Source organism: Myotis myotis, unplaced genomic scaffold, assembly GCF_014108235.1.
Source record: "Myotis myotis isolate mMyoMyo1 unplaced genomic scaffold, mMyoMyo1.p scaffold_m19_p_18, whole genome shotgun sequence".
Taxonomy (NCBI): domain Eukaryota; kingdom Metazoa; phylum Chordata; class Mammalia; order Chiroptera; family Vespertilionidae; genus Myotis; species Myotis myotis.
The window spans coordinates 41,125,867-41,152,233 of NW_023416322.1; the positions used below are offsets into that span (position 1 = coordinate 41,125,867).

The following is a 26,367-nucleotide window of genomic DNA, read 5'->3' on the forward strand; positions in this document are numbered from 1 at the left end:
CCCTCAGCGGAAGTCGGGCGCCAAACTCAAACCTTAGCAGCCGGACGCCGCTGAGGCGGGTGCCGGGGCCGAGCCTGTGGCCGCTGCGCGCAGCGGCGGGACCGCGGTCCAGCATGAGCCAGGTTCTGTTCCAGCAGCTTGTCCCGCTGCAGGTGAAGTGCAGAGACTGCGAGGAGAGGTGAGGCCCGCGGTCCCCGCTGCCTGCGGGTGGCGGTTGGGGTCGGGCCGAGGGGGAAGATGGCGGCTCCGGCCGGTGGGCTGCGGCCTGCGGCGGGGTGTCGGGCCGGCGGCCCCGGGACGCGGGGTTGGGGTGGGGGGGACTCAGCAGGGAGGCAGGGCCACCTGTCGCACCGAGCGGCCGTTGCCGAGGACGCGGAGGGAGGCGGGGGAGGAGGCGGCAGCCGCCGCCGCGAGTTGGTGTGGGGACCGTGGAGGTGCGAGCCCGTCTCCGCTCTGACAGGCGGGACGTGGGCCCGGCCGGGTCGCGCTGGGCCTCAGGCCGGCCCCGGGTCCCGGGATTCTGCCACAGCCGGTGCGGTGGTGCATCGCCCGTCCCCGTGGACCACACGTTAAGTGACTGAAGTCGGCGGAAAACCAGAGGGGCCAACCAGAATTTCCAGTCGTTCGTCCGAGTAAATACCGCCGCCGGGCCCCGCGCTGGGCCGCAGGGTCGGGCCGACGGCCTTGTCCCCGGGGCTGACAGCCCGGGAGGCGGGAGTCAAGGCCCATCTCGCCGGCAGACGCAGTGACAGCCCTCACTAGGGGCGGCGCTTCAGTGGGGAGGTCGGACCAGAAGTCAGGTAGTGGGATCCCCCCCCCCCTTTGTTAAATATATTTTTATTGATGTCAGAGAGGAAGGGAAGAGGGAGAGAGAGAAGAGAGAGAGAGAAAGAGAAAGAGAAAGAGAAAGAGAAAGAGAAAGAAAGAAACAAACCCCAGTGATGAGAGAGAATCACTGCCCGGCTGCCTCCCGCGCGCCCCCCACTGGGGATGGAGCCCGCAACCGGGGCTGCGGCCCGACCCGGAATCCAACGGTGACCTCACGTTCATAGATGAGGCTCAGCCACTGAGCCACGCTGCCCCCGCCCCTTTATTTGTTTTATTGGGGTCGCATTGGTTGATAACATTACCGAGGCTTCGGGGGCACAGTTCTGCGTATTGTATTGTGTTCAGCACCCCGAGTCGAGTCTCCTTCCATCACCATGTACCCCCCTTTCCTCTCTTTAACCCCCCTCCCCCAGGAGATTGCAGTTTTGTCTTGGTTCCGCCGCTCGTGAGCTTCTGCTTTGTGAACTGGTATAAGGTTCCCGCCCAGGTGATGGCTGGAGGGTGAGGACACTGGTTTGCCCAGTGACGTGGAACTAGTAGATAGTGCGATTGGGTCCAAGACCCGTGGGCAAGCCAGGCGTCCACCCCCACCCCCACCCCCACCCCCGTGGTGCCACCCCGTCAGCTGCGGGCGGAGATGTGCGGGTCGTTTCTGTCGGCCATTGGTTCCTGCTGCCCAGGTGCCCGCCGGGGCGGTCACTGGACATTGAATTGGAGCGAATCCAAAGGGATGTGCCATAGAGTGAATGCACAGTGGGCTACGAAGACTGTGAAGAAAAGGGATGTAAATATCTCGATTTTTATGCTGATTATGTGTATTAACATTGCCGACGGATCGCGAGAATTCTCGCTTCATATTACACAGTGTTTTACCAAGTCTCATACTTTAAAAAGATATTAGCTTGTAAGAACATGTAATAAATAACTTCAAAATGCAATGGGTATGTAATTTTAAAGCGTGCCTTTAACATTTATGTAAAGCGTTTTTTGTACTCGTTCAGTAGGAACTTATCTGGCCACTGGGTGAAGCTGGCAATAAAACTACTGGTCCGAACTGTGTTAAGATGGCGCTATTTGGGGTATGTTGGGTTAAATGTGGCTTCTGGAAAATGTAAAATTATGCTGTGGCTCATATTCATGGCCTCCATTCTTTCTCGTTCTAGAACGAGGATAGAAAGATGAAAGGTGAGGGTGTAATTTCTGATTCCAACGTCGAAACTCCTAGCTCTTCTCCATCTCATTATGTCGTTGAGCAAAACTTAACTGCTACAGCAGAAGGTCTTTTTAAAGCGAAGGGTTATCGGGCCATTGCTAGGCATGAAACCTAAACTACCAGCAGCACGCGCCTGGAAAAGCCGTGCTGGAGTGGGCGAGTGTGTGTATACGTCGTGTGTGTGTTGGGGAGACTGATAAGTTGTGTCGGGAGGGTTTACACTGGCTCTAGGGAAGGGGGTGGGCGAAGGTGAGGCGGCTGGTTCGGGGCGGGTGCGCAGTCCCCAGGAGGCGTCCTCTGGGAGGGCTCGCTGTGGGCTGCAGGTGGAAGCTCCTGGCGTTGGGTGGCCCAGGCGTTCTCTCAGCCAATCGCAGAAACAGCCACCTGGAGGGCAGCCCGGATTCCACTGGCCCACAGCTGTTAACTGGTTAATTACTCCTGTCTGCTGCGCTTACCCTCCGGCCCTCATTTACTAGTCTTTGAGAATATCTCAGAATTTAAGACACAGTGTCACCCTTCACCCTCCTGTTTAGAAACCTTTCCTATCCCCTGTAGCAGGGTCAGCAAACTAGAGCCCATGGCCAGGTGGCCCACTGCCCATTTTTGTGACTAAAGCTTTATGTGTATTGGAGCAGAGCCATTCTCATTTGTTGGGGAATCCTCTGTGGCTGCTTTAGCTGCAAGGGCAGAGCTGAGTACTTGTGGCAGAGACCCATGGCCTGCCGAGCTGAAGCACTCACTGTCTGGCCTTGACAGAAAGGTTTGCTGATCCCTGACCTGTGGGGAACAATCAGACTCTAGTTAAGTATTCAAGGCCAGGTCACTCAACAAATACATTGACGAATGCCCACTGTGTACCAGGAGCTGTCCGGGTGCTAAGAGTGTAAAGCTTCCTGCCTCCTCACTTCCAGCCCCAAAACTACAACAGAAAACCCCGGTTTTCATTCTGGTCCTGAAGGAACTGAGCTTCAATAGGGGCAGCAGTTTCCCCGGGGGAGGCAGCACAGCACAGGTTCAGATTCAGGCTCGGGGCCAGGTTGGCTTGAAATCCCAGGTCTGCCACTTACTGACCTTCATTTTGTACAGGTTTGTTGTTGGTTTTGTTTGTTAGTTTACTGAATGTCTCTGTGCCCATCTTTAAATCGATGATAGAAGTCCCTGCCTCATGGGAGTATTATGAATTTGCAGTGAGTTAATACATATTAAAGTGCTTAGAACAAACCGTGCCTGGAGCATAGTACGCATTCACTAAACGTTAGCTGTTATTAACGTGTGACTAATGCATGACGTTTACAAATTACTGACGTCATAGAGAAGGAGGCAGTTTCGTGGAAGACAGTGGCACTGCTCGGAGAACTGTCTGGAGGAAAGTGATGAAAAATGTTGAAGCCCATGATTTGATTCCAACCTGCTTTTCATTTGTGTTTCCTGAGCTCCTCTCCCCAGTATACTAGTCACACGAGGCTACTCGTTCCCCTCCGAGTGCAGCTCCTCTCCGTGCTGCCTCTAGTCCTGCTCGCCTCTGCTCCAGTGCTGCTTCCTGCACAACTTTCAAGGTCTGTCTGCGATCCCGTCCACATGAGGGCCTGTTCAAGGTTGCCTACGCTGAAATTAATTGACTTTATTTCTTAGATGGCATGATATCGGTGAGAAATCTGAGTTCCGGCTTGGGCTCTGCAATGTGACCTTCACCAGGTTTACAACTGCACCTCAAGTTCCCCCTTTGTAAGACAAATGAGATTGACTTCAGATGGCTGTTGTTGACTAAGGAGGTTTATTCCAAGGGCCTGGCAAGTGCTCCGTGTGTGGGCGCTCAGTGAGTGTGACTTCCTTCCCTCTCTGGAAGCCCTACAATACAGTCAGAAGCAAATCTGGGGTCAGGTCATTTCATCTGATCTCAGTGTGAGGACACGCACCATGTTTGTTTCTGTTTGTAACCCTAGCACCCAGCACAGTACCTGGCTTAGAGTAGCTTTCAGTTGTTTGAATTGAGAGTTTAAAGTCATAGCTTATAGGCGGCAGAGTTGGGCTAGAATCCAGGTCTGTAATGCCAGACATACCTGACAAGGAAGATGTTATGTAGATGTATGCATTGTTCAGAATGTGTCATTAATTTTGAAAAATAGCATTTTTATTGAGGTTTTATTGATTTGTTTCATAATGTTCCTGTGACATTAGCCATTACAATGGATAAAATAAGATTTCTGATTTCAGATAGTATATCCTCTGAAAGCACAGATTTTTCTACAAGATATTTGGGGAGGCGTGGGGGAGTTGAAGTAAACATGGGGAATAGGTTTAGTCTGTGGGCCTTTCCTCCTTTTTTTTCCCCACATCTAATGGGTATAAGCATTTGGAATATATGCAACAAAAGCATTAATATGATTGGAAAACTATTACAAATTTGGAAATGAGAAGGTTTTCTCTCCCTCCACCCCCAAGAATGCTTAATTTAAGTGGAATTGGAGTAGGACTCTGATCTGTTTTGCATATATTGCTCTCCATACTAGCAAAACAGAAAGAAAACATTCTGTGGGTTTAAAGATAATTCTTCCTATTTTTGTGGTGTTCAGAGAACAGACACAAGTTATGGTAACCTCATCATATGAGCTAGGATTTTAAGCCAATGTAAAATTATAAGTCAGAGCATAAAAAAATCAAAGCACTTGAATCTAGCTTTGGTCAGCTCTTACCAGGTTTCCCATCTGGGCGCATTGCTCTGTCCACACTTTTTATTTCTGTAGCATATAAGTAGTGGTGGGCTGTGGGAAAGGTTTAAAACACACCTTTGTAAGAATAACTTAATATTGAACAAATTATTTGTTTCTTTCTCTTTCCATGTTACTTATTTAATTCTAGCACAATAGTTTGAGAACCATTTATGTAGAGATGTTTTTTCACTAATATTTTCCCTTTATTTCCTAATTATTTAAATATCTTTGTTCAATTTGATTAATGTTTATGAGTACCTTTATCTGTATGCCTCTGTTCAGTACTGGATTCTGCAGGGTGCCGTATAGAATGTGGAAAGCTACAGTTTCTTTCTTTTAGGGCCTAAAGTGCCTCTAGAACAGCGGTTCTCAACCTGTGGGTTGCAACCCCTTTGGGGGTCGAACGACCCTTTCACAGGGGTCGCCTAAGACCATCGGAAAACACATATATAATTACATATTGTTTTTGTGATTAATCACCATGCTTAAATTATGTTCAATTTGTAACAATGAAATTGGGGGTCACCACAACATGAGGAACTGTATTAAAGGGTCGTGGCGTTAGGAAGGTTGAGAACCACTGCTCTAGAATAAGATAGGTGGTAACCTGTTGGTGATACTTCTGTGCATGTACTGCATGTATATTGAACAGATGTACTTTGTGGATCTGGAAAAAAAAAATTTTGTGTGTGTGAGGGGAGGGAATATGTTATCCTAGTCCTTGACTCAACATTCCAGTATCTTAATATTACATCACATTTTATTCTTTTATTACATCACATTCCATTTTTTAAATGGAATCTCTCATAAATCATTTGATTATTTGAATTGGTAATTTTTTAATGTGAGAAGTTATTACATTGATGGTTTACCTTTCAACAGATGCTGTTTCAGCATCAGGGTAGGAATGTTATGGTCCAGGCTAGTACTAGGCCTTCCCCTTCGCTTATCTCTTTTAATCCTCAGGACAATCTCATTTTACAGGAGAGACAAATCTAGCCTCAGGTTACAGACCTGATTACTACTTACTAGTGGGAGAAGAAGAACTTGAACTTCGAACCCAGGGTGCTTTCCCAGCATCACCTCACATGTGAAGACCCTGTAGCTAATATAGGAGGGGGGGTAACTGTGTCCTCTGATGGCTTCTGATAGTCGGGCTTGTGTCTTCACACAGGAGAGTCAGTGTTAGAGTGAGCATTGAGCTGCAAGCAGTGTCCAATCCGGTTCACAGAAAGGTGGGTATTCACTTCGATTTTGAACTATGATAATTTCTCTTACATTGCAGGTAATTATTTTTGTGGTTTAAGAATGTGAGATCTCTTTTACACCTATTTTGCTTTTAATTTGGGGCCATTTTGTACTTGCCGGTCCCGAGTCGGGGAATGAACTACGATAACTAAGAGATTATGATACCACCTATTTCTAAAGCACAGAAGAATGGGGGTGGGGAGGCTGGGTCCCTGAGGTTTGCCAAGGACACTTATGATGCTAGAATATCTGTTGCTACCCTAGAGAGTTGGCATTTGCTGGTGTGCATGTGAGAACGGGATGGATGAATCTCTGCAGGGAGTTATTCTTAAATCTTTCACTTTGCCTTTGGAAGAGCGGCAGTTAGAGCATCGGTCCTAAATGGTCTTCAGATGGATACAGACTACAGAGCTGAAAAGTAGGGCATTGTTTTCTCCACCACGGCTTTCTCTAAAACATCAGGGACCTGGGAGTACTGGCAGCAGCTTCAGTTTTTTACAGCACCTTGGGGTGGATTTCAGGAAGTGCTTCCATTGCAGTTGCTTGAAGAACAGGGCATTCTGAGGCAGAGCAAATGCCTGGATTGCTGATTTTTGGAAGAGATTATCCATGTTCTTCCTATGCGTGCCATGGGACCCTTCATTTTCCAGCTCTCCTCATGGGTGGTCTAGGTTTTTCTAGGACCCCTAACAGTTCCTCAGTCGCCACAAGTAGGTTTCGTGTCAAGTGGAACCTTATTCTGACCCCAGTGCCTGCTTCGTTATTGTCTCCATCATCTTGTCGCTCTGCCTGTTTTCCTGACACCCGTGTCCTCTGAGTCTGTGATGTTGGCGTACTTTTCTGTCAGCTTTGGCTGCTGTGAGGAGCTGGCACACGGTCAGCTTGGTCTGGAAGCAGGTCTTGATGAAAGGTGTTGACTCCTTTGAGACTGAGGCAGGTGGCTTCCACATGAGGCCATCTGGAGCAGGAGGGTGGCCCGGAGCAGGAAGCCTGGCAGCATGTCACCTGATACCCCGTCCTCTGCTCCTTTCCCAGGGTGGACGGTTGTGATTTCTGCTCATGTGTTTGCCACTTTTGAAATACCAGACAATTAACTTGCAGGAAACTGAAAATATAATTGATTATGGTATAGTCAGTGGTAAAGAATATTTTTGTCATTGTGTCATAGTGTAGCAAGGGCTGGGTCAGAATTTTCCTAAGGCTCTGCTAGGATGATATTCCTAAACTTAAAGCTCCTAGCGTTTAATTAACTTCCTAACCCCCTAACCCCCTCCCCCCGTGGCTCTCAAGAAGCAGAATAAGTCCCCTGTGAAGATGGAAGTCTGTAAGACTAGGGAAAGCCAGCAGCTGCAGGCAGCAGAGCCAGCTGAAGGCTGATGCGGATGCATTGATGTTGGGTGATCGCACTTTTTACTCAAAGGTACAGCTACTAAACACATTAAAAATCACTTTCTTTTAGGATTTAGTTATCCGTCTGACCGATGACACAGATCCATTTTTCCTCTATAACCTTGTTATATCGGAGGAAGATTTTCAGAGGTAACTAAATTTACTTTTCTGATCTTTTATTTAATCTAGGAATAAGTAAGTTTTTAAGTTCTATGAATGTATTAGTACTATTCTCTTTGAAACACATACATACCAAAAGGAACATTTAGGGATTTTGGGAACACTGGACTATTTATAATCACTCAGAACGTTTTTGGGAAAATAAGTATTTCATAGATTATTAGAGTTCTGCTTACAGTAGCTCAGAAATTTGGATCTTTAGCTAAATTTATTGACCTTTTTCCTTTCATTGAATAAATTTTATAAAAGTCAAAGTTCTTGATTATGCATTGCTAGTAAAGAAAAAATCATCTTCCAGAGTGTTAATTATAATAAAAGATAGTAGTTAAATTTTCTAAAAATATCTTTTCCTGTTTTCTGTGTAGTTTAAAATTCCAGCAAGGTCTTCTGGTAGACTTTTTAGCTTTCCCGCAGAAATTTATCGATCTGCTTCAGCAGTGTACTCAGGAGCATGCCAAGGAAACCCCAAGGTGAGTCTCAGAGCACCACGTCACCTGCCTTCTCTCAACACCAGCCTCTGTATAGGACAGATGGATGGCACAGGATTCTCTATGTGTGACAGGTATCCCTGTCCATCTTAAAAACAGGGGTTCCAGGGCTCCAATAAATCCTAAATTTACTTAATCTCATGATTAAAATCAGCAATATTTACTCTTAATTTTCATTATCTGAAATATTTAATAGCATCAAGTGTATGTTTTTATAATGAGCCTGGAAAAAGGAGAGAATAAGTGGTTGTGTGTGTGTGTGTGTGTGTGTGTGTGTGTGTGCGCGCGCGCGCACACGCTCTCTCACATGTGGGCATAAGATGCTGATGCCTGATCCTTTCAGTGTAAACTTCTCCAAGCTTTATTTGTTGCTTCTTCAGCTGATGGTTGTTGATCAAATCAGTTATGTCAGCAGGGCGTACAAAATTATGCTTTTCTAATCCTATTCTTTCTATATTTATTGGTTATAATTCATTCATAATCAAGAACTTACCCTCATCAATTAGGGAGATTTGATTACTCTGAAAAGTCATACAATAAAGAATAAATGCTTAATTCTTTTAAATTGTCAATTTTTAGAGTAAGAAGTTGGTACTGTAGTTATTTTTGTGGTTTCAGTTTTTTATTTTAGTTCTTTGCTTTCTCTCATGTGTCTTTCATCGTAAAATCATGGGTATTAATATATTCATTATGTTTCAATCAGTCATTTTTCTTATCCAAGTTACACGTTTTACCATTTACACCAGTTTATCACATTTTACCTTTGGGAGTCTTTCATATTGGCCCCTAGGATTCCAATATGCCCCCTTTCCTGATCCTTCTAATCATTGATGATCCACTGAGTCATGGAAGGTGACTCAGTGGGAGAGTTTCACTATCTCAACCGTGTGACAACATGACCCTTCGTTTCCCAAGGTTTCTGCTGCAGTTAGTGTCTCCAGCGGCTGTGTTGGATAACTCTCCTGTCCTTCTAAATGTGGTAGAGACAAATCCTTTTAAGCATCTTACACACCTCTCACTAAAACTTCTACCTGGCAGTGATGTGGAGATAAAGAAGTTTCTAGCAGGCTGTTTGAAATGTAGCAAGGTAAGAGTTGAATTCAAGGTATTCTTTTAAAATAACTACCAAAGGACTCCGATAAACCACTGAAGAGCTATATTGCTTTTAGCTTTGGTTTTCTGAGTAAGATGACCAGAAATTTTTGTAACATGCAATGAGTTTGTTTATTTTTCGTTTCCTCAAGATACAAAGACAGAACTGGACCAGGAACTGAGAAAGTTAGGTCCCAGGGTTTTACTTCTTTTCTGCGATCTTGGGCAGGTCACTAAACTCTGGGTGTCATGGTTTCGTCCGCTTATCGATAGTGTGGGAATATCTAGCCCATCTTAAATTGAATGAAATAAAATAAGTGCAAATAAAGCAAATGCTCTGTACCAACATTGGGAGGCCTCTTAAGCGTTTTCAGGAAGTCTCCTTAGTCAAGTGCCGTAGACCAGTGCATCTCAAAATGTAATTGCACACAAATCTAGGGATCTCGCTGGTGCAGATTTTGACTCAGAGGTTTGAGGTGGGGCTTGTGATTCAAGTTTCTAACAAACTCCAGCCTGATGTTGAGGCTGTACTTTGCTAAAGTTTGAGCAGTAGCGTAATTAAATTGTAAGCTACATCATTTTATTTTTATAAACAGGAAGAAAAATTATCATTGACACAATCACTAGAGGATGTTACTAGGCAACTGAATTTCACACAAAAGGTAAATCAGGTTTCATTTTTCTTTGTAAGTCATCCAAACATTGGTCCTGAATTGCCTCTGGAATCCCATCCAGGCTTCTGTGTATTTTTTTTTAAAGCATGCTATCACAGAATTCCTCCTCCTTTTTCCACCTTTTACCTACCAGTTAGTTATCGTAACCGGATGCTTTATCTCTTCGATATTTTATTCCATCCAAACACTTTTGTTATTCCCAGCATGTGACATGTTTCCTCCACGTCTTCATTAAGTAAGACAACATGGAGTGTCTGTTGCAGGTTCCTTCTCTGCTCCTCTTGTTTCCCTCATTCCTCTTGTCTAAAACGGCCTTTCAGTTTGTCTGTAAACCTTCCCGTTTTGTTATGTTTAGAATTAATTCCTCTGGTAGGTTTATTGTTTCAGTTAGAGCTATTACTTTTTGCCCCTCGTACTTGAAATTGAGGACCACACTATCTGATAACCTGCTATTCTGCACAGCACGGCCCAGCTTGGGAGCCTGTGCCCAGGCTTCCCGTGTTAAGTGAATGCTTCTGACTGTCTGGCTCCAGCCGGCGTTTATACTTCTTCATGCCAGAGGAGGGGACTGGGTGGGGAAGAGCCAGATTTATTTATTTATTTATTTATTTTTAATATATTTTATTGATATTTTACAGAGAGGAAGGGAGAGAGATAGAGAGTTAGAAACATCGATGAGAGAGAAACATCGATCAGTTGCCTCCTGCACATCTCCTACTGGGGATGTGCCCACAACCCAGGTACATGCCCTTGACCGGAATCGAACCCGGGACCTTTCAGTCCGCAGGCCGACGCTCTTTCCACTGAGCCAAACCGGTTTCGGCGGGAAGAGCCAGATTTAACTGAAAGGTTAAAGATAGACAAGCTTGACCGGTGGGCCGTTGCAGATCTGAAACTGCTTTTATTCTAATCTTGATTTCCTCAAATTCAAAAAATCTTTGCGTATATCTTGAAAAGCTGTGGTTCCGTATTCCTTGATATCCTTGTTATATTGGCATGTTCTAACCTAATGACCTGTTCAAGAGACTCTTACTATTTTGTATTGAACTCTGATGCAGACTTTATCAGAAAAAGTTCAAGAATTAGATAAGTTACGGAATGAATGGGCATCCCACACAGCAGAATTGTCGAGTAAGCATTCCCAGGAGCTGACCAGTGAGAGGGAAAAGGCCTTGCAGGTATGAACATCAGAGGGAACGGGGGAAATGTTTTGTTACTGCTTAGTCGTAGTGTTCATTATAAGAGTCGTGTGTGCTTACTTTAAAGTGTTCGGACTTCACAGAGTCTAGAAAAATTGTCTCCTTCAAAGTCTTACTACCCAGAGATAAACTATAAATATTCAATGGGTTTTTCAGACTTTTCTCCATATTTGTAAATAATATGTAATTTGTAAATATTTGTTTATATTTATAAAACTTGAAATGTGTAAACTGTACATAATTATAGATACACCAGTGGCCCAGAGCGAGATGTCACGCACAGTAGGCCGCCTCGCTGCTTCTGCGGGAGCCGGGCGGGAGCCGCACCGCTTCCGGAGGTTGGAGGGAGCTGCTGCCGCTGCCTGCAGGAGCAGGGCAGGGACCTAGAGGTGCTCCATGCATCTCCTGGTGACTGGTTGTGCACACAGCTCCACCCCTGGCTGCGCACAGCCCTGCCCAGCCTGTTGAACGGTCGTTACTGTGACGCAGTAAAGGACAATTTGCATATTACTTCTTTATATATATAAATAGGTGTGTATACACATTGGGCTTTGGTTTGGTCCTCTGCTAGTGAGATCCTCCTGGATCTATTGGCTGTAATGTTTTTTCACTAACATGACATTGTAGGTATCATTCTTTTTTGGTTCAGCTGTTCCTTTTCAGTGGCTGCATAGTATTCATTGTTTGGATATAATAAGTTAACTGCCTACCCAAATGATGGACATTTAAATGCTTCAAATTTTTGATTATTATAAATAATACTGTAATGAACATTCCTTGTTTCTAGAAGTGAGATTGCAATATACCCAGATAAAATACTAATGGATGTTGCATACTGTAATGTCAGAGTGGCTGAAGGACTTGTTTGCCTTCCCTCCTGCATTTTCTGATAGGTTGTGAATCAGTCCTTTGAGACTTTAAAACCAGCTGCTTTGTTCTCCTCTTGCTGATTGATATTCTGTGGGGCAGTGATTAAAACTTTGATGTGTATCAGAATCATCTGAAATAAAGTAGAAAGTCTAAATGATGTAATTCTGTCCCTCACCCTTCAAAAAAAAATCACACACACACATACACACACACTCCAAAATGGTGATGATCACTGGGACAAAGCCAGTTTTCTCCTTCTGCTGCCTTTGGCCTCGGTTGCCGTGAGCGTGTGTCACCCCTAGCCGGCCGCAGTTAGCGCCTCTCCCAGGCTCTGCTTGTTTTCTGCATCGCCCTTCAGTGTTGTCTTCCAGGGTGGCACTTGCAGTTCTATCTGGACTCTTACTTGTTTTACCTTTTTTGCTCCCTTCTCCCCTTTCCAGTTTTTAAAAAATGAGGGAATTTGTAAAGTAGTAATGTAACATTCCCAAAGTATTTTATGAGAAATTCCTGCATCTGTGGTAGGAATTTTTGAATGGGTATACAATTTTATTTATTTTCATTTTATTTTTATTATTTTTATTTTTAAAAGCAAAAGTTTATCTAGAAACTCACAGAGGTGTAAAAAGTGAGCCATGGAAGAATTGAGCCAGCTCGGCTGGGTGGGCTCAGGAAACAAGTTACAGAGATAGAAGAATGGCCTTTGGAGCTTAGGAGAAAGAAAAGGGGGCGGGGGGAGGGGGAAGAACACGCTGTAATGCAGTGTTAGAACTTGTATCAAGCTTTATATTTATTCACACTCTTTGACCTATACTTAATCATAAGGAAATAGTCTGAATTTTGGATGTATATATATGTACAATGATAGGAATCATTTTATTTGTAATTGTGAAAAATTGGAAACTCAGTGACCACAGTAGCGCAGGGATTAAATGAAGGAAGGTACAGCTCTGGGTGAAATGATGTGCAACTACTCACATGTTTACAGCGTTTTTTTTAATGATGTGAGAAGGTGCAAATGGTAAAGGAATGAAAAACATGATTAAATTGTATAAATAGTTTAGCCCTAATATGTTAAATTTAAATATGTATGGGGGATGTTATTCCTAAATCTTTAGGATGAGTCCCTGGATGAGATTATTGGTCATTTGTGATTTCTTTGTGCCTTTAATAGCATATATAACTGTCATAATCAGAAAAGTGTAGTTTATTTTTAAAAAGTATTTAGGATTTGATAGTGCTCAACAGAAATTATTAAGATATGTTTGTGGTATGATTCAAACAGGCAACATGGTATTACACAGTTAATACCATGTTCAGATTTTATTTTAGCTAAAATGTAACTACTAAATGTAGGGCTGAACTAATGCACAATACCTTGCTGATTTCACAAATTTAGGTGTGTGGTTTCTTTTGTTGTTGTTTTTTTTAAAGCAAATACTGTAAGTTCCTTATGTACCCTCTCATTTGGTTCAAACTGTTTTACAGTTTGCTTTTTTACTTCACCCTATATTGTTCTTCCCTGAACTTGAAGACCATGACATCTCAACGTGTGTTTAGGAGGAGCAGAAGTTACGAGCGAGATTAGAGTGTCAATCTGCCTTTGTTGACCTTACCTGCTCCTTCATGAAGTTCATGATTGAAAATAGCTCCTCTTCAAAGCAAGGACCTCTTATAATTACACAGAAGAATAACTGAGATTGTTTTTTTCTTCACATCTTCTTGTATTTGTACTTCTGGTTTTTCCCTTTGAATTTGGTACTCTATTTTATTATATAATAGGCGCAGGTGCAGTACCAACAGCAGCATGAGCAGCAGAAGAAAGAGCTAGAAATCCTCCATCAGCGCAACACCCAGCAGCTGCAGAGCAGGCTGTCCGAGCTAGAAGCCGCTAACAAAGACCTCACCGAGAGGAGATACAAAGGCGACTCCACCATCAGAGAGCTGAAAGCAAAGCTGGCTGGAGTTGAGGAGGTACCGAGCGATGGGCTTGGTGCTTTTCCCCGAAGTCAAGAAGTGTGAGCGACAGACAGAGCTGTTCACTCTTGACTTAGGTTCTCACCTTGGTTCTCTTTAAAATCAGTTAGAGGGGTCTTACCGGGCCTCGCCCGGGCCATACCTCGTACTAACTGATCAGAAGCTCCCGAGGCTGGAACCAGGCATCGGGACAGACAGACCTGGGCGATACTTCGGGTTGGGTTCCAGCGCCCCACAGTACAGTGAGTGCGGTGGTTTTAAAACTCGTCAGGTGATTCAATATGCACATCAGCTTGAGAGCCACTGTGTAGATGGTGGAATGTTAAGGCTTTTAATTTATTAATCTTATGTATTTTGAAATTCTGTTATAATCAGTATTTATTACTGAAGTGATTTTTAAAACTGTAGATTTCAAGACAAATTTCTTAGCTAGTGTTTTCAAGTTGTAATTTATTCACAAGTTAGGATTGTTTTATTTTCCTTTGTGATTGGGTTAGTTTTTAGCCTATTTCACAACTGGATTCCGAATCTATAAGTTACATATACCCTTAGACTTTTGTATCCTTCAAAAAACATCAGTACTGGAACTTCAAAATTATTGAAGACTTTTTGTATTTTAAGCATCTTAATTATAGGTAACCAGACCAGCAGCTTCGCTTTTTCGCAGTGCCTCATTATTTACCACCTCTAGGAGCTGCAGCGGGCCAAGCAGGAAGTGCTGTCTCTGCGAAGAGAGAACTCGACGCTAGATGCTGAGTGCCACGAGAAGGAGAAGCATGCTAATCAGCTGCAGACAAAAGTGGCTGTTCTAGAACAGGAGATCAAGGACAAGGACCAGCTGGTCCTCAGAACAAAAGAGGCATTTGATACAATCCAGGAACAGAAGGTCTATTTTACCGTGTTGTAAACAAATTGATGATCACATTTATAGTGATGCTTTTCCTCAAAAAGGGCCCTAATTATTCATGTTTTTAAAAATACATCAGGTGGCTTTAGAAGAACACCGTGAGAAAAATCAGGTACAAATAGGAAAACTTGAAGCAACCATAAAATCATTATCAGCGGAACTGCTTAAGGTTTGTCTTTGAAAATTTAACAGAATGTTAATATTTTATTGGATTATGTAGAAATATACATATGAAGCTCTTTTACAGGCAAATGAAATTATCAAGAAGTTACAAGGGGATCTGAAAACTTTAATGGGGAAATTGAAACTGAAAAATACAGTCACCATTCAGCAAGAGAAACTCTTGGCCGAAAAGGAAGAAAAATTACAAAAGGAACAAAAGGAATTACAAGAAGTTGGGCAGTCTCTCCGAAGTAAAGAGCAGGAGGTGGAGCACGTTTTATGCCTCTGTGTGATTATTTGTGAAAGAACACATTTCCTCAGACGTATAGTTCAGATTTCTACTTTGTTATAGTCAAGAATGGCTTTGGCTTCTTTTTGTTTTTCAGAGAGCATGACTAGATTCAACAGAAGTTAATAACTTATTTTTGTTTGAAAAGTTAGTTATGACTCACATACCTTTAGTGTTCATTTCCTAAATAGGTGAGCCTTCATTACTTAATAATAAGAGTAATGAACTCTTAAATTAATATCAGTCAGTACATTTCTTCAGTTTTTAATATAGTCTTTTTTATACTTACGAGGATTGACTTATTTCAGGTATGCAAATTACAAGAACAATTAGAAGCTACAGTTCAAAAGCTTGAGGAAAGCAAACAGCTTCTAAAAAATAATGAAAAGTGTAAGTATGTTACCTTTATATGTAAATGAAATTCATTGTTTTTACTCATAACCTTAATGTCATACTTAAATTCACAGAAAAGTCTAGGAAAATCAGGGTATTGGTATATGCAAATAATTTCTGCTTGAAATATACTGTCTTTTGTCTTTGCTATAGTAAAGTATATCACCTGCCCTAGAAAACAGTTACCATCATTAAAAGAAACTACATCACCTATATCAGTGACTCAGAATTAAAAGTGTTGAAATATTAACTGTAATTTACTTTTAAAATTCTTCCCTCTTTTTTAATTGCCGTATTTACCTAATAGTAATACAGTGGGGCCTTGGCTTACGAGTTTAATTCGTTCCGTGACAGAGCTCGTAACTCACATTACTCGTATGTCAAATCAGCAGTGAACGAGTGAGACACATGATGCTGGGCTGATGTTGTGGCGTTCACTGTGATGTTCACTGCACCAGCTAGCGGTGGGGTATCTGAAGCTGGCTCGTAACCCGAATTTTAGCTCACAACTCAAAGCAAAAAATCGGCCGAGAGACGGCTCGTATCTCGAAAAACTCATTAGTCGGGACACTCGTAAGTCAAGGCCCCACTGTAATATAAATTATTTGAAACTAAAATACAAAATTAAGCCTTTAACATTTTTCTGAGTTATTATATTGGTTGTCAGATATGAGTGTGAACTTTAAATAAACTGTAAGATACCATTCTTGAAATGAAAGCCTTCAAAGAGATCCGTGACTAGCAGACACATACTTGGGGAAGTAATAGAATAAGGAGTTCTATGTGCTAAAATAAGAATCTTTTTTTTTTTAATAAGAATCTTAAATGACAAAAATTTAAATTAACCTATATTGTTCTCCTGTTATATAAGGCAGTTTTAAGAAATTTAAATTAAAAAAATAACCTCAGCATAATTTTTAATATTTAAAATTATTAGGAAAATAAAATCCTATATAATAAAGCGATAATATGCAAATTGACCCTCACACCATAATGCCATCACAAGATGGCAGCACGCACAGCGGGGACGAGGCAGTGGGGCGGGGTCCGGTAGCTGCTCCACGCAGCCCGGAGGCGGGACATCGTGGCGGCACACCAGGACTCAGGGCCATCCAGTGGCGTGCTGGCCACGCAGGTTGGGACTCCAGGACTCAGGGCGGTCCCATGGCGCGGGGGTGGGGTGGGGGTCCCCGGGTCTCGCTTCGCGCGACGGGTCACTAGTAGCTTAATAAAGTTCTTTGCCTTGTTTCTTGTTGTTTTCTATAAGTGATCACGTGGTTAAATAAAGAACTAAATGATAATCAGCTAGTGAGAAAGCAGGACGTGCTGGGACCTTCTGCCACTCCACCGGTACATGCTAGCAGCACGATCAGAAGTGGACTGTCTCCTAGCTCTAACATGGTAAGATTTAAATGCAGGTGGGAGAGGTCTTAGTAAATTCCCTAAAACGAAAAGTATCCCCAGGTGGTCACGAAGTCTCCATGACACAGGCTGGTGCTGATAGCCTGGAGTCCACAGTCACTAGCACTGAGTAGAGTATGTCCCTGCAAGTGGAACAGGTGGACTGCTCTAACAGAGAGGCTGTACTTCCAGGGCCCACTTCTTGTAAGACGTTAGTAGATTGAAATCATTCAGTATTAACTAAAGTACTGCCAAATGCGCTGAAAACTTACACACATGCACACACACACACACACACACACTCACTCACTCACTCACTTAGGAGGCCTTGGGAAGGTGAGAAGGATTGGGCTCAAGTGGGAACTGCGGTGGAAGGGACCTCAACGGAATTGTATTAGAAAGAGGAAAGCCCTGTTAAGAGGCTTTTCAATTCCAGAGTCTAGAAAAAACTGCTGCGAGATAGAAGCTTTTAGTTCCCAGAAGCAGATCCCTTGCTTTTCCCTCCAAGAAATGGCACCTAGGTGTTGTGAGGAGCTGGACTGGGTCTCCCAGCTAGGCCTTGGGCTCGCCTGTGGAACCTACGCATTTCACAGTGTCGACGTCGGACAAGTCCACTCTGACTGGGCCGCCTTAAGACAAAAACAAGACCACTCCAGCCCTGGCTGGTGGCTCGGTTGGAGTGTTGTCCAGTGCACAAAAGGTTGCGGGTTCAATCCTCGGTTGTGGCGCATGTGGGAGGCAACTGGTTTTTGTTTCTCTCTCTCCCTTCCTCTCTACCTAAAAAAATTAATAAACATATCCTCAGGTGAGGATTAAAAAAGAAAAAGGGAAAAAAAATGACAAAAATCCAGACATTGCCAAACCAACAAAATGGGCAACCATCTTATCCTTGGTCACATGAGTGCTTTATTCCTAGTTATAGCTTTGGCCTGAATGCATTTCTCCTGCCTTTAGGGGAGATTTACTCAGCTACCAGGCAGACATCTACCCTCACCTCCTGATAGCTTCCAATCCACAGGAAAGCCCCACTTTCTGAAACCGTCCCTGAAGTCATCCAGCACATGGCTGTCATTCCAGTCAGTACTTCAGCAGCCTGTGTTCCTCATGGTGTGCGGTTTTCCTCACGCCAGGAGCAGTAATCAGCCCAGCGTGCCCACCCATAGGTGTGTTCTGTGGTCCTGGCCAGAGTGCATTGGCAGAGGTCCTCAAACTCAAATGCCTAACAGTTTCAATCTGCTCTAGTGAACCAGGTAGTACCTGGTGTTTAAAGAAGGGAAAGGAGCCCTGGCCGGTTTGCTCAGTGGATAGAATGCCAACTTGTGGACTGAAGAGTCCTGGGTTTGATTTTGGTCAAGGGCATGTACCTTGGTTGCAGGCTCCATCCCTGTGCAGGCGGCAACCCATCAGTGTGTCTCTCAAACCGATGTTTCTCTGTGTCTCTCCCCCTCCACTCTGGGAAATTCAATGGAAAAATATCCTCAAGTGAAGAGTAAAAAAAGGGGATGTGGGGGGGGAGGGGGAGGATTTCGGCTGAGGTACAAAAGGTGGAAAGAAGTGCCTGGTGCTGAGTTACAAAGTTGAAAGGACTCCTGATCAGCCATGTGAAGGGTGTTTTTGTCATGCAGCCATTGATGTACATTTACTACAGATTTGTGTTTCAGTTGGGCTCATTAAATAAATTGTTTCCATGACATTGGTTAATGGTGTCGTTACTATAATGAAAATTATTGGTAAAGCAAATAATGGTCTCCATTAGTCAGTTTAAGAACACTGAGGCTCTTATTTCTACTCACTGGCAGAAAATGATTTTATCCCTGTTTGGTTTATTGATCTGTGAATCTATCCCATGGTCCCCCTTTTAAGGACGGGTGTGGGGCATTAGATCGAACCAAGATGCTTCCGAGTCTTTGTCTGAATAGTCCCAGGAGCCTGACCAGTGGGGCTCAGCTGGTTGAGCATCGTCCCATGCACCAGGAGGTCACCGTTGGATTCAGTTCCCAGTCAGGGCATGTGCCCGGGTTGTGGGCTCAATCCCCTTCCTCTTTCTGAAATCAATAAAAGAATTTTAAAAAAAATAGTTTGAGGCAGGTCTAGTGATTGGTCTGTTGAGCTTGCCCAGCCCCTGGGAAAGGTGAGCTACCCCAGCCTCGTGGTGTGTAACAAAGAGGAGTTTTGTGGTGTGATGAACAAAACTGGCCTCTGAGATAGTGCTGTTAACTCAGTTATTATAGCAGATGCTTATTTAGAAGCAATTTCTCATGCTTAAATGTTGTGTGTGTTCATTTTTAGGTTGATGGTAGGCTGACTTACCCAACTTGTGGCATCGGGTATCCTGTCTCTTCTGCATTTGGTTTCCAGAACACCTTCTCTCATCCCGTGTCTGCCAAAAATGCCATCCACCCGGCTTCAGGACCAAAGGTAAGAAAATTAACATGTAAGGAAACATATATAACCAGTTATTAGCTTATAAATCCATTTTATCTTAAAAACTGTTCTGGTCAGTTGTATTAGGTAATGTGTTGGATGAGTACATCACTGACTGTCTACTGCAGTGATGGCGAACCTTTTGAGCTCGGCGTGTCAGCATTTTGAAAAACCTTAACTCTGGTGCCGTGTCACATATAGAAATTTCTTGATATTTGCAACCATAATAAAACAAAGACTTATATTTTTGATATTTATTTTATATATTTAAATGCCATTTAACACAGAAAAATCAACCAAAAAATGAGTTCGCGTGTCACCTCTGACACGCGTGTCATAGGTTCACCATCACTGGTCTAGTGTGTAAGTCAAAATCATAGGACTTCTCGTACTGGATGGAGTTGTGATCACTGCCTGCTTTGGAGACTGCTGACTGGGTGGTCTTGTGCTAGCGTCTGCTGCGTGTGAACGGTGCCCCTTCATTCAGCTGGCGCTCTGCTACGGGCCAGTCTTCGCCCAGTGCTCAGCAACGGTCTCTGGCCTTACGCAGTCGATTTGTAGGATAAATTCTGGAAAGTAACTGGGCCGTAGGCATTTTGGCTTATCTGGCATTTCCCTGGTAATTAAGTGGGGAACATCTTTTTATATATTTATGGGCTATGTTTCTTTTATTAAATTTCTGTTTATCAGTTTTATTCATCTTTGGGCGATTTAATCCTTATAAAATGATGCCATGAATGTTCTTGAGAGCTTGTTTGGAGGTTCTAGCAGGGGAGCGCAGCTACTCGTATACCCTTGACCGAAGACCGGTCCTCTCCTCGGGGGGGAAGGTCGTCCTCTTCGACCGAGCGCGCAGCTTCGGGAGGGACGCACATGGATCGGTGAGGGAGGAGGGGGACACCCGCCTAGCCAGCCAGATCAGCCGAATCAACCCTGGCGATCAATGGGGTGACAGATGTCGCAGCCAGATCGCCCTCACATCCCCATGAATGTTCTTTATATGTTCCAGACATTTACTGTTGGTTTTGTATTTTTACTGTGGTTATTTCCCTATTTTGGACTTATCTTTTTAGTCTCTTTCTGGTGCCTTTTTAACTTAAAACTTTACGAAGGTGTAATTTACATACCATCAATCTCCCATTGTTGAGTTTACAGTTTAATAATGTCAGTCAGTGTATACAGTTGTGAAAGCATCACAGCAGGCAGTGCTAGAGCACTTACACTTTCCTCGGGGTTCCCCTAGTGCTTCCGCAGCGAATCCCCTCTCGTCCCCAAGCAGCTAAGCGGCAGCTGATGTGCTCTCTGCCTCTGTGACCTGCCTCGGCACTTGATGTGATGGACTCGGGCAGGCTGTCGCTTTCCCGTCTTTCCGCTCAGCACTGGGTTTGAGGTTGGTCGGGTGGTGGTGCGCATCAGTACCTCACTTCTGATTGCTCGTGCTGCTCCTTGCGTGGGGAGGCCACGCTTGCTCCTCCCTCTGCCATTGGATGGGCATTTGTGTCATTTCCAGTTTGGGGCTGACTCCACTACAGCTGCCATGAACGTTGGTGTGCAGCCTTTGTATTTCCCTGGGGTGAATACCTGTGATTAGAATGACTGGGTGGGGCAGATATTTAATTTTTAAGAAACTGCCCAATTTTTCTGAAGTGTGGTCCAGTATTTGGTAACATTCTTTTTGTTTTGTCCAGTTTTCTAATTGTTTATGATGGGTGGTCAGAAACCATTATGCGTTGATATCTGATACTATTTGCCTCTCTTTTTGCATGTTGACTTTTTATAAGGAGTTCTAAAACCATCTTGTGTGGCTCTTAAAAGTCCTATTTCTGTTTAATGTTATGTTAAATGCGTAGAGCGCTGTAGGGAAAACCGGTATCTTGAGACTGTGGAACCTTGATAGCCAAGGACAGCAGCGTTTACCTTTCTATCCTGTTACACGAGCCTCTGTCTGTGCCGGCTTTATTAGGAGTTTTTACCACATGTAGACAGTTTTCATGTGCCTTTTCTTCTTTGATCCATTGGTGGGGATTTGTGTTTGTGGGTTTCCTGACGTAGATACATGTACACATCCCTGGCGTGAGACCCACTCAGTCACAGTCGCTATGTCTTTAAATAGACTTCCATATCTCATGCTGGTGTTTGGTTTGCACTTTTACATGGATTGTTGGAAAATTCGATTCCTAGCCCTTGTTTATTAAATAGCTCTGTGCATACACTTGTCTAAATGTGTTCGTGCTTTGTCTCCGCCGCTCATCTTGCTTGTGTGATAGGAACTGTTGGGGCAAGGAGAAATATGCTCAGGTTAAATCTCCTCCACGAAATGTGTCTGTGTTATGAGCTGTAGTGCGCCTGGGCCTCTGCGCTGTCGATTATCAGGAAAAAAAAGTAAGCACCTCGCTCCGTATAGACTTGTCTCCGTTCTCACCAGTTTCGTTACATGAGGTGTTTTCTCGCTTCACAGGTTCAGTTTAACTTGCAGTTAACAAAACCAAATCCGTCACCAGGGGACATTCAGTCAGGAACAACTCTTAGTGTGCCCGGCTCCGCTGATAAGGAAAAGTAAGTACTCCTTGACATAATGTGGGATGTTCGCCCTTTTGAAAATCATCTGAAAGCATTTCATCGGGGCCTGAAAAGCCAGGGCACCTGCTACTTATCTGCGACATTTTAAGTTGATGTCCATGGAACTTAAATTTAGTCACTCTTGGCTATAAGAAAGGGGTTTTTCATATATTTTTGAAACTGTAGGATGCAGTCAGATATATAGTAAAATTTTATTTTCTAAAAGATTTTCCTAGGTAACTGAAGGTCCCCTTTCAAATATTCGCGGGCAGGTAGCTAGAAATCTTACTATTTCCTGATAGTAACCTGAGGAAGCAGCTCGTTAACCTGCTGGGACCCTTCGGCAAGTAAGCGTACAGGCTGATGAGATTGTCCCAGCGAACATGCATATGTACGTCAGCTTTCCTGTCCGCGCAGCCCCGCTGGCCTGCCCAGCGCCTTCCTGTCCCTTGGATCTCAGATGGGTTCACCTGCCATCCGTCGAATCAGCGATTTGTGGCCGAATTAAACAGCTCAGATGTGCAGACTGGTCTTCATGTTCATAACGTTGGTTTCTTGTCAGCCTGCTTCCTTGTTACAATGTGATGGCATTCAGGGCCACCTGCTGGCACTGGTGGGCATGAGCGGTCACCTCGGGGATTTAAACTATGAGACTAGCAGAGGCTGCTTCCCCAGCTCCCGGCCGTTGTCCTTGGCTGCTCTAAAGCTGCCACCCGACGATATGACAGCAGTCAGCGCTGGGAGCCTCTTGCTTTTCCACTCTGGATGTTTACATACTTACTCAGGTCACACACCAAACCAGCTTACTTGCACAATGTGTGATGATCATATTTGCAGAACAAAAATCAAGAAATCGTGTCCATAAAAGTAGGACTGGTCAGCTATTTTCTGTTGAAATTTGTTAGGTTTTGTTGTCAGCTAGTAAGAAGTGGCAGTGGGGATCAAAGATTCAAGAAGAAAAAACATTAAAATGGAAAAAATACCTATTCATCTTTCCTGAAAACTGGGAAAAGACCTCTAATTTTAAGGTTATAAGGTCATCATTTAGCAAGAGCTTTTCCTTTCCTATTGCAAGGATGCTACGAGAGAAGCTGCTAACGGGGCAGGTCGGGAAGAAGGGATGCAGTGGCAGAAGGAGAAAAGACAAGGGCGGACATGACTTTCTTTTTGAAATATCACGTTTGTATTCATCTAACCAGAATCCCTGTTGTGACTGTGTAGTGATATCTAGTGACCCCTCTGAAGCACAGACTTTAAAGAGCTTTTGGTTAAAGAAAGAAGAAAGCATTCATTTAAACAGACGAGGTAGGAAAGTCTCAATGGCATGATGTTCTCAGGCATGCCGGAGGTGTGTATAGTCCTCAGAGAGCTCGTTTCCCCACATCCCCAGCCCAGCTCTGCGGGTTTAGTTTTACGTGTTCTAATCCACTCTGCTGGGAAGAAGGGCAATGCAGCTTGTGGGCACATAAGTTATTTGCTTGAAGAAAACAGTGAATAAAGTGACTTATTTTGAACAAAACTATAAACATATATATAGTATATAGATTAGATGAATAATCACAATTAACTACTAAAGAGAAAAATAAGAGTTTAAGTAAATAAGTACTGTTTTCCTCCTAAGTGGTGAAAATGTAGGGCTGGAGCCCAAGTATCTGAAGAAAAGGGAGGACAGCATTCCTTTGCGGGGGCTCAGCCAGAATCTCTTCAGCACTGCAGGTGAGGCCTCTGCGTCCCGTCCACTGCGGTGGGAGGGAAGGGGACCGAGGCTGAAGGGAGTCCAAGTCACCTTCTCTTCCTCATTTGCAGACCATCAGAAAGATGGCCCGTTAGGAGCGCTGCAGACTTCCTGCAAACCCGCCTCGGTCCCTTCCTCCTCCTCTGCGTACTTCCCGGGGCAGCTGCCGCACAGCTAACAGTGCCCTCTGTCCGCATGAGCTGGCACCGCCTGGTGGAGGAACCGTGCGGCAGGGGACACCCCACACGCACGCCGGAGCAGTGGCAGAGCTGCCTGGCCGGGCAGCAGGCTGTGCGCCTCTCGGGTGCTGTCCCTGCCGGCGGGCGGCTCAGAAGAGCCGATTGGACTTGGGGACTTGGGGAAGGGAGGCTCTCGGAGCCGGTGCCAGGCTTTGGTGTGTGAACACGGTGCTTTACAGGACAGCAGTGAGGGTTCCTTAAACTCAGCCTGAGCAGCTCTTACACGTGCCAAGGCAAGGGTTGGTCGTTAGAAGGGACGTTCTAATCACAGTGACGCCGGGTAAAGTCACACTTGTCCGACGGACTGGGAGCCAGAGGATGCTTGTAATTCGTTTTATCATTTTCGTTGGTAAAAAGTTTTAAATATTCACCTAAGAATTATGAGGGAAGATGGTTATCTCCTAAGGTGTCTATATTATCGACGATAATGTACAGTAAAGGGAAAAAGTCATAAAATTAAATCAATCCTTTATAGCAAGTATTTTCCTTGAAACCTTTCAGTTAGCTATTGAATAACTTGGACGTGTATTTACGTGACCAGATTAGGTATCAACTGCTTGAGTCATTTGAGCTGCAGTTTAGAGGATTTTATTGCTTCCTGAAAGTCTATGCTCATCCAAATTTTCTTTCATTTGGAGTTTTATTAGTGTTTTATGCAGTTAAATTTGTATTAGTGGCGTTTTGTTTTGAAAATTAGTACTATACAAAAGAGCATCATGAATATTCATTGTACTTGCTTTTTAATTTCAAAACGGGTTTAATTGTGTGCGTAATAAAGTAGGCAACTTTCTCTTGGTTTAAGTTTCAAATATGAGTAGTTTCTTGAGAAAAAGTAGGTGATTTAAAAAAATTCACCCAGAATCTTAGGGCCCATTGTTCTTATTGACAATCATCCAATCAAGAGTATCATTCTCTTAAGAAACGCCTCAGTCAGTTTTTATTTATAAATATTGCTAATGTTCATTTAACCTTTCAAAAATTATTTTCAAGGACCATATTATACAGATAAGGAAAGAGACATTTCAAGATATTGACATATCAACAGTTCCAGGGTAAGACAAAGAATCTTTGCTAATTTTTTAATGAAGCCATATTGAATCTGATACTTTGCAACTGCTAGCAATGACAAGGTATCCTGAACTAGGGAACTCCCCTAAAACATTTAGTAACCGTTACTGGGCGATGAGTTCTCATATGTAGTTGTTTCCTCATTTACATACCCTACATGCATAAGAACACTTGGTTACAGCACCTTGAAAGTGCTTACGGAGTGTGGGAAGAAGCCTCCTGGCCATGTCGATTTGCTCTTGTGAACATTGTGTAAACATATATGGACAGGCTGTGGATGGGATGACATACAGGTAGCTTTTTTAAAATTTTTATATAAATTAGAATTTCCAAAAGATCGATCACTTTGATGTGCCAAAGATTTTATATTAGATATACTTGTACTGACTTTTGAGTGTGCTAATTCTTTGCTCTACCTCTTAAACTTTTATTTGAAATTGTTTTGCAGTATGAAGTATACGTTAATAATCAGAATGTTGAATTTAATGTATTTCTGTGAACTGTGTGAGCTTGGTTAGTAAGAATATTTTGGGAGTAGGACTTGTAAAAAGTATACGACCCTGGCTGGTTTGGCTCAGCAGCTAGAGCTTCAGACTACGGATCGAAGGGTCCTGGGTTCGATTCCGGTCAAGGGCACATACCTTGGTTTTAAGTTCCTCCCTGGCCAGGCCCTGGTCGGAGCACATGCGGGAGGCACATGTGTCAATGTGTCTCTCTCATATCAATGTTTCTCTCTCTCTTGTTGTCTTTCTTCCACTCTCCCTAAAAATCAATGGGAAGATATCCTCAGGTGAGGATGAAAAAAACAAAAGTATATGAAAACTGGAAAAGGACTGATACACAACATCTCTGCTTAGAAACTTGCTTTCACTTATGGATTAAATTTTCACTGTCTTCCTACAGGAGTATTTTATAGTGAAGGGAAAGAAATGGATTCAGAGAGAAGGCATAAAGCTGTGATTTGTTACTGAGAAATGATTATGGTGACAAAGCCAAACTGGCCCTAGAGGAAATCACAGATCAAGACTTTCTTTTAAAAATCATTAAAATATTTAATTTTATTAACAGAGTATTTACATTTTTTAAGACCTTATTTAACCATAAGTGAATGTTCCAAGTTTAAAAAGCATTAAGCAATAATCACACACAAGATGAAAACCCTGTAAACTATACAATACTTTATGTACAATTTTTACAAAGTAACACTTTTTTAAATAATATAACTGGACACAAAAATATACACTTTAGAGAAATTCACATCAGGAATCGTATAAAGCTCTCTCTAGGGTCCTGAAAATGTAGGACACACATTAGCTCTGTAAGT

General features: G+C 43.4%; 1 protein-coding gene across 4 annotated transcripts; it reads left to right on the top strand.

Moving 5' to 3' along the window:
* Positions 1-41: 41 nt before the first annotated feature.
* Positions 42-26,261, top strand: SASS6 (SAS-6 centriolar assembly protein). 4 transcript variants are annotated; one of them, XM_036344516.1, is made up of 17 exons: positions 42-178; positions 5,927-5,987; positions 7,460-7,539; positions 7,935-8,039; positions 8,973-9,144; positions 9,746-9,811; positions 10,882-11,001; positions 13,672-13,863; positions 14,558-14,752; positions 14,853-14,942; positions 15,021-15,200; positions 15,533-15,614; positions 16,885-17,018; positions 19,308-19,436; positions 21,901-21,998; positions 23,623-23,717; positions 23,808-24,784. In XM_036344516.1, exons 1-17 carry the CDS (start codon positions 114-116, stop codon positions 23,912-23,914), a joined length of 1,971 nt encoding a protein of 656 aa, XP_036200409.1. In that variant the 5' UTR covers positions 42-113; the 3' UTR covers positions 23,915-24,784. The 4 variants fall into 4 exon arrangements, with proteins under 4 accessions (XP_036200409.1, XP_036200411.1, XP_036200412.1 ...); XM_036344518.1 differs by lacking the exon at positions 23,808-24,784 and adding an exon at positions 24,966-26,261 and having other exon boundaries at positions 43-178; XM_036344519.1 differs by lacking the exons at positions 23,623-23,717; positions 23,808-24,784 and adding an exon at positions 22,304-22,367 and having other exon boundaries at positions 43-178.
* Positions 26,262-26,367: the final 106 nt, after the last annotated feature.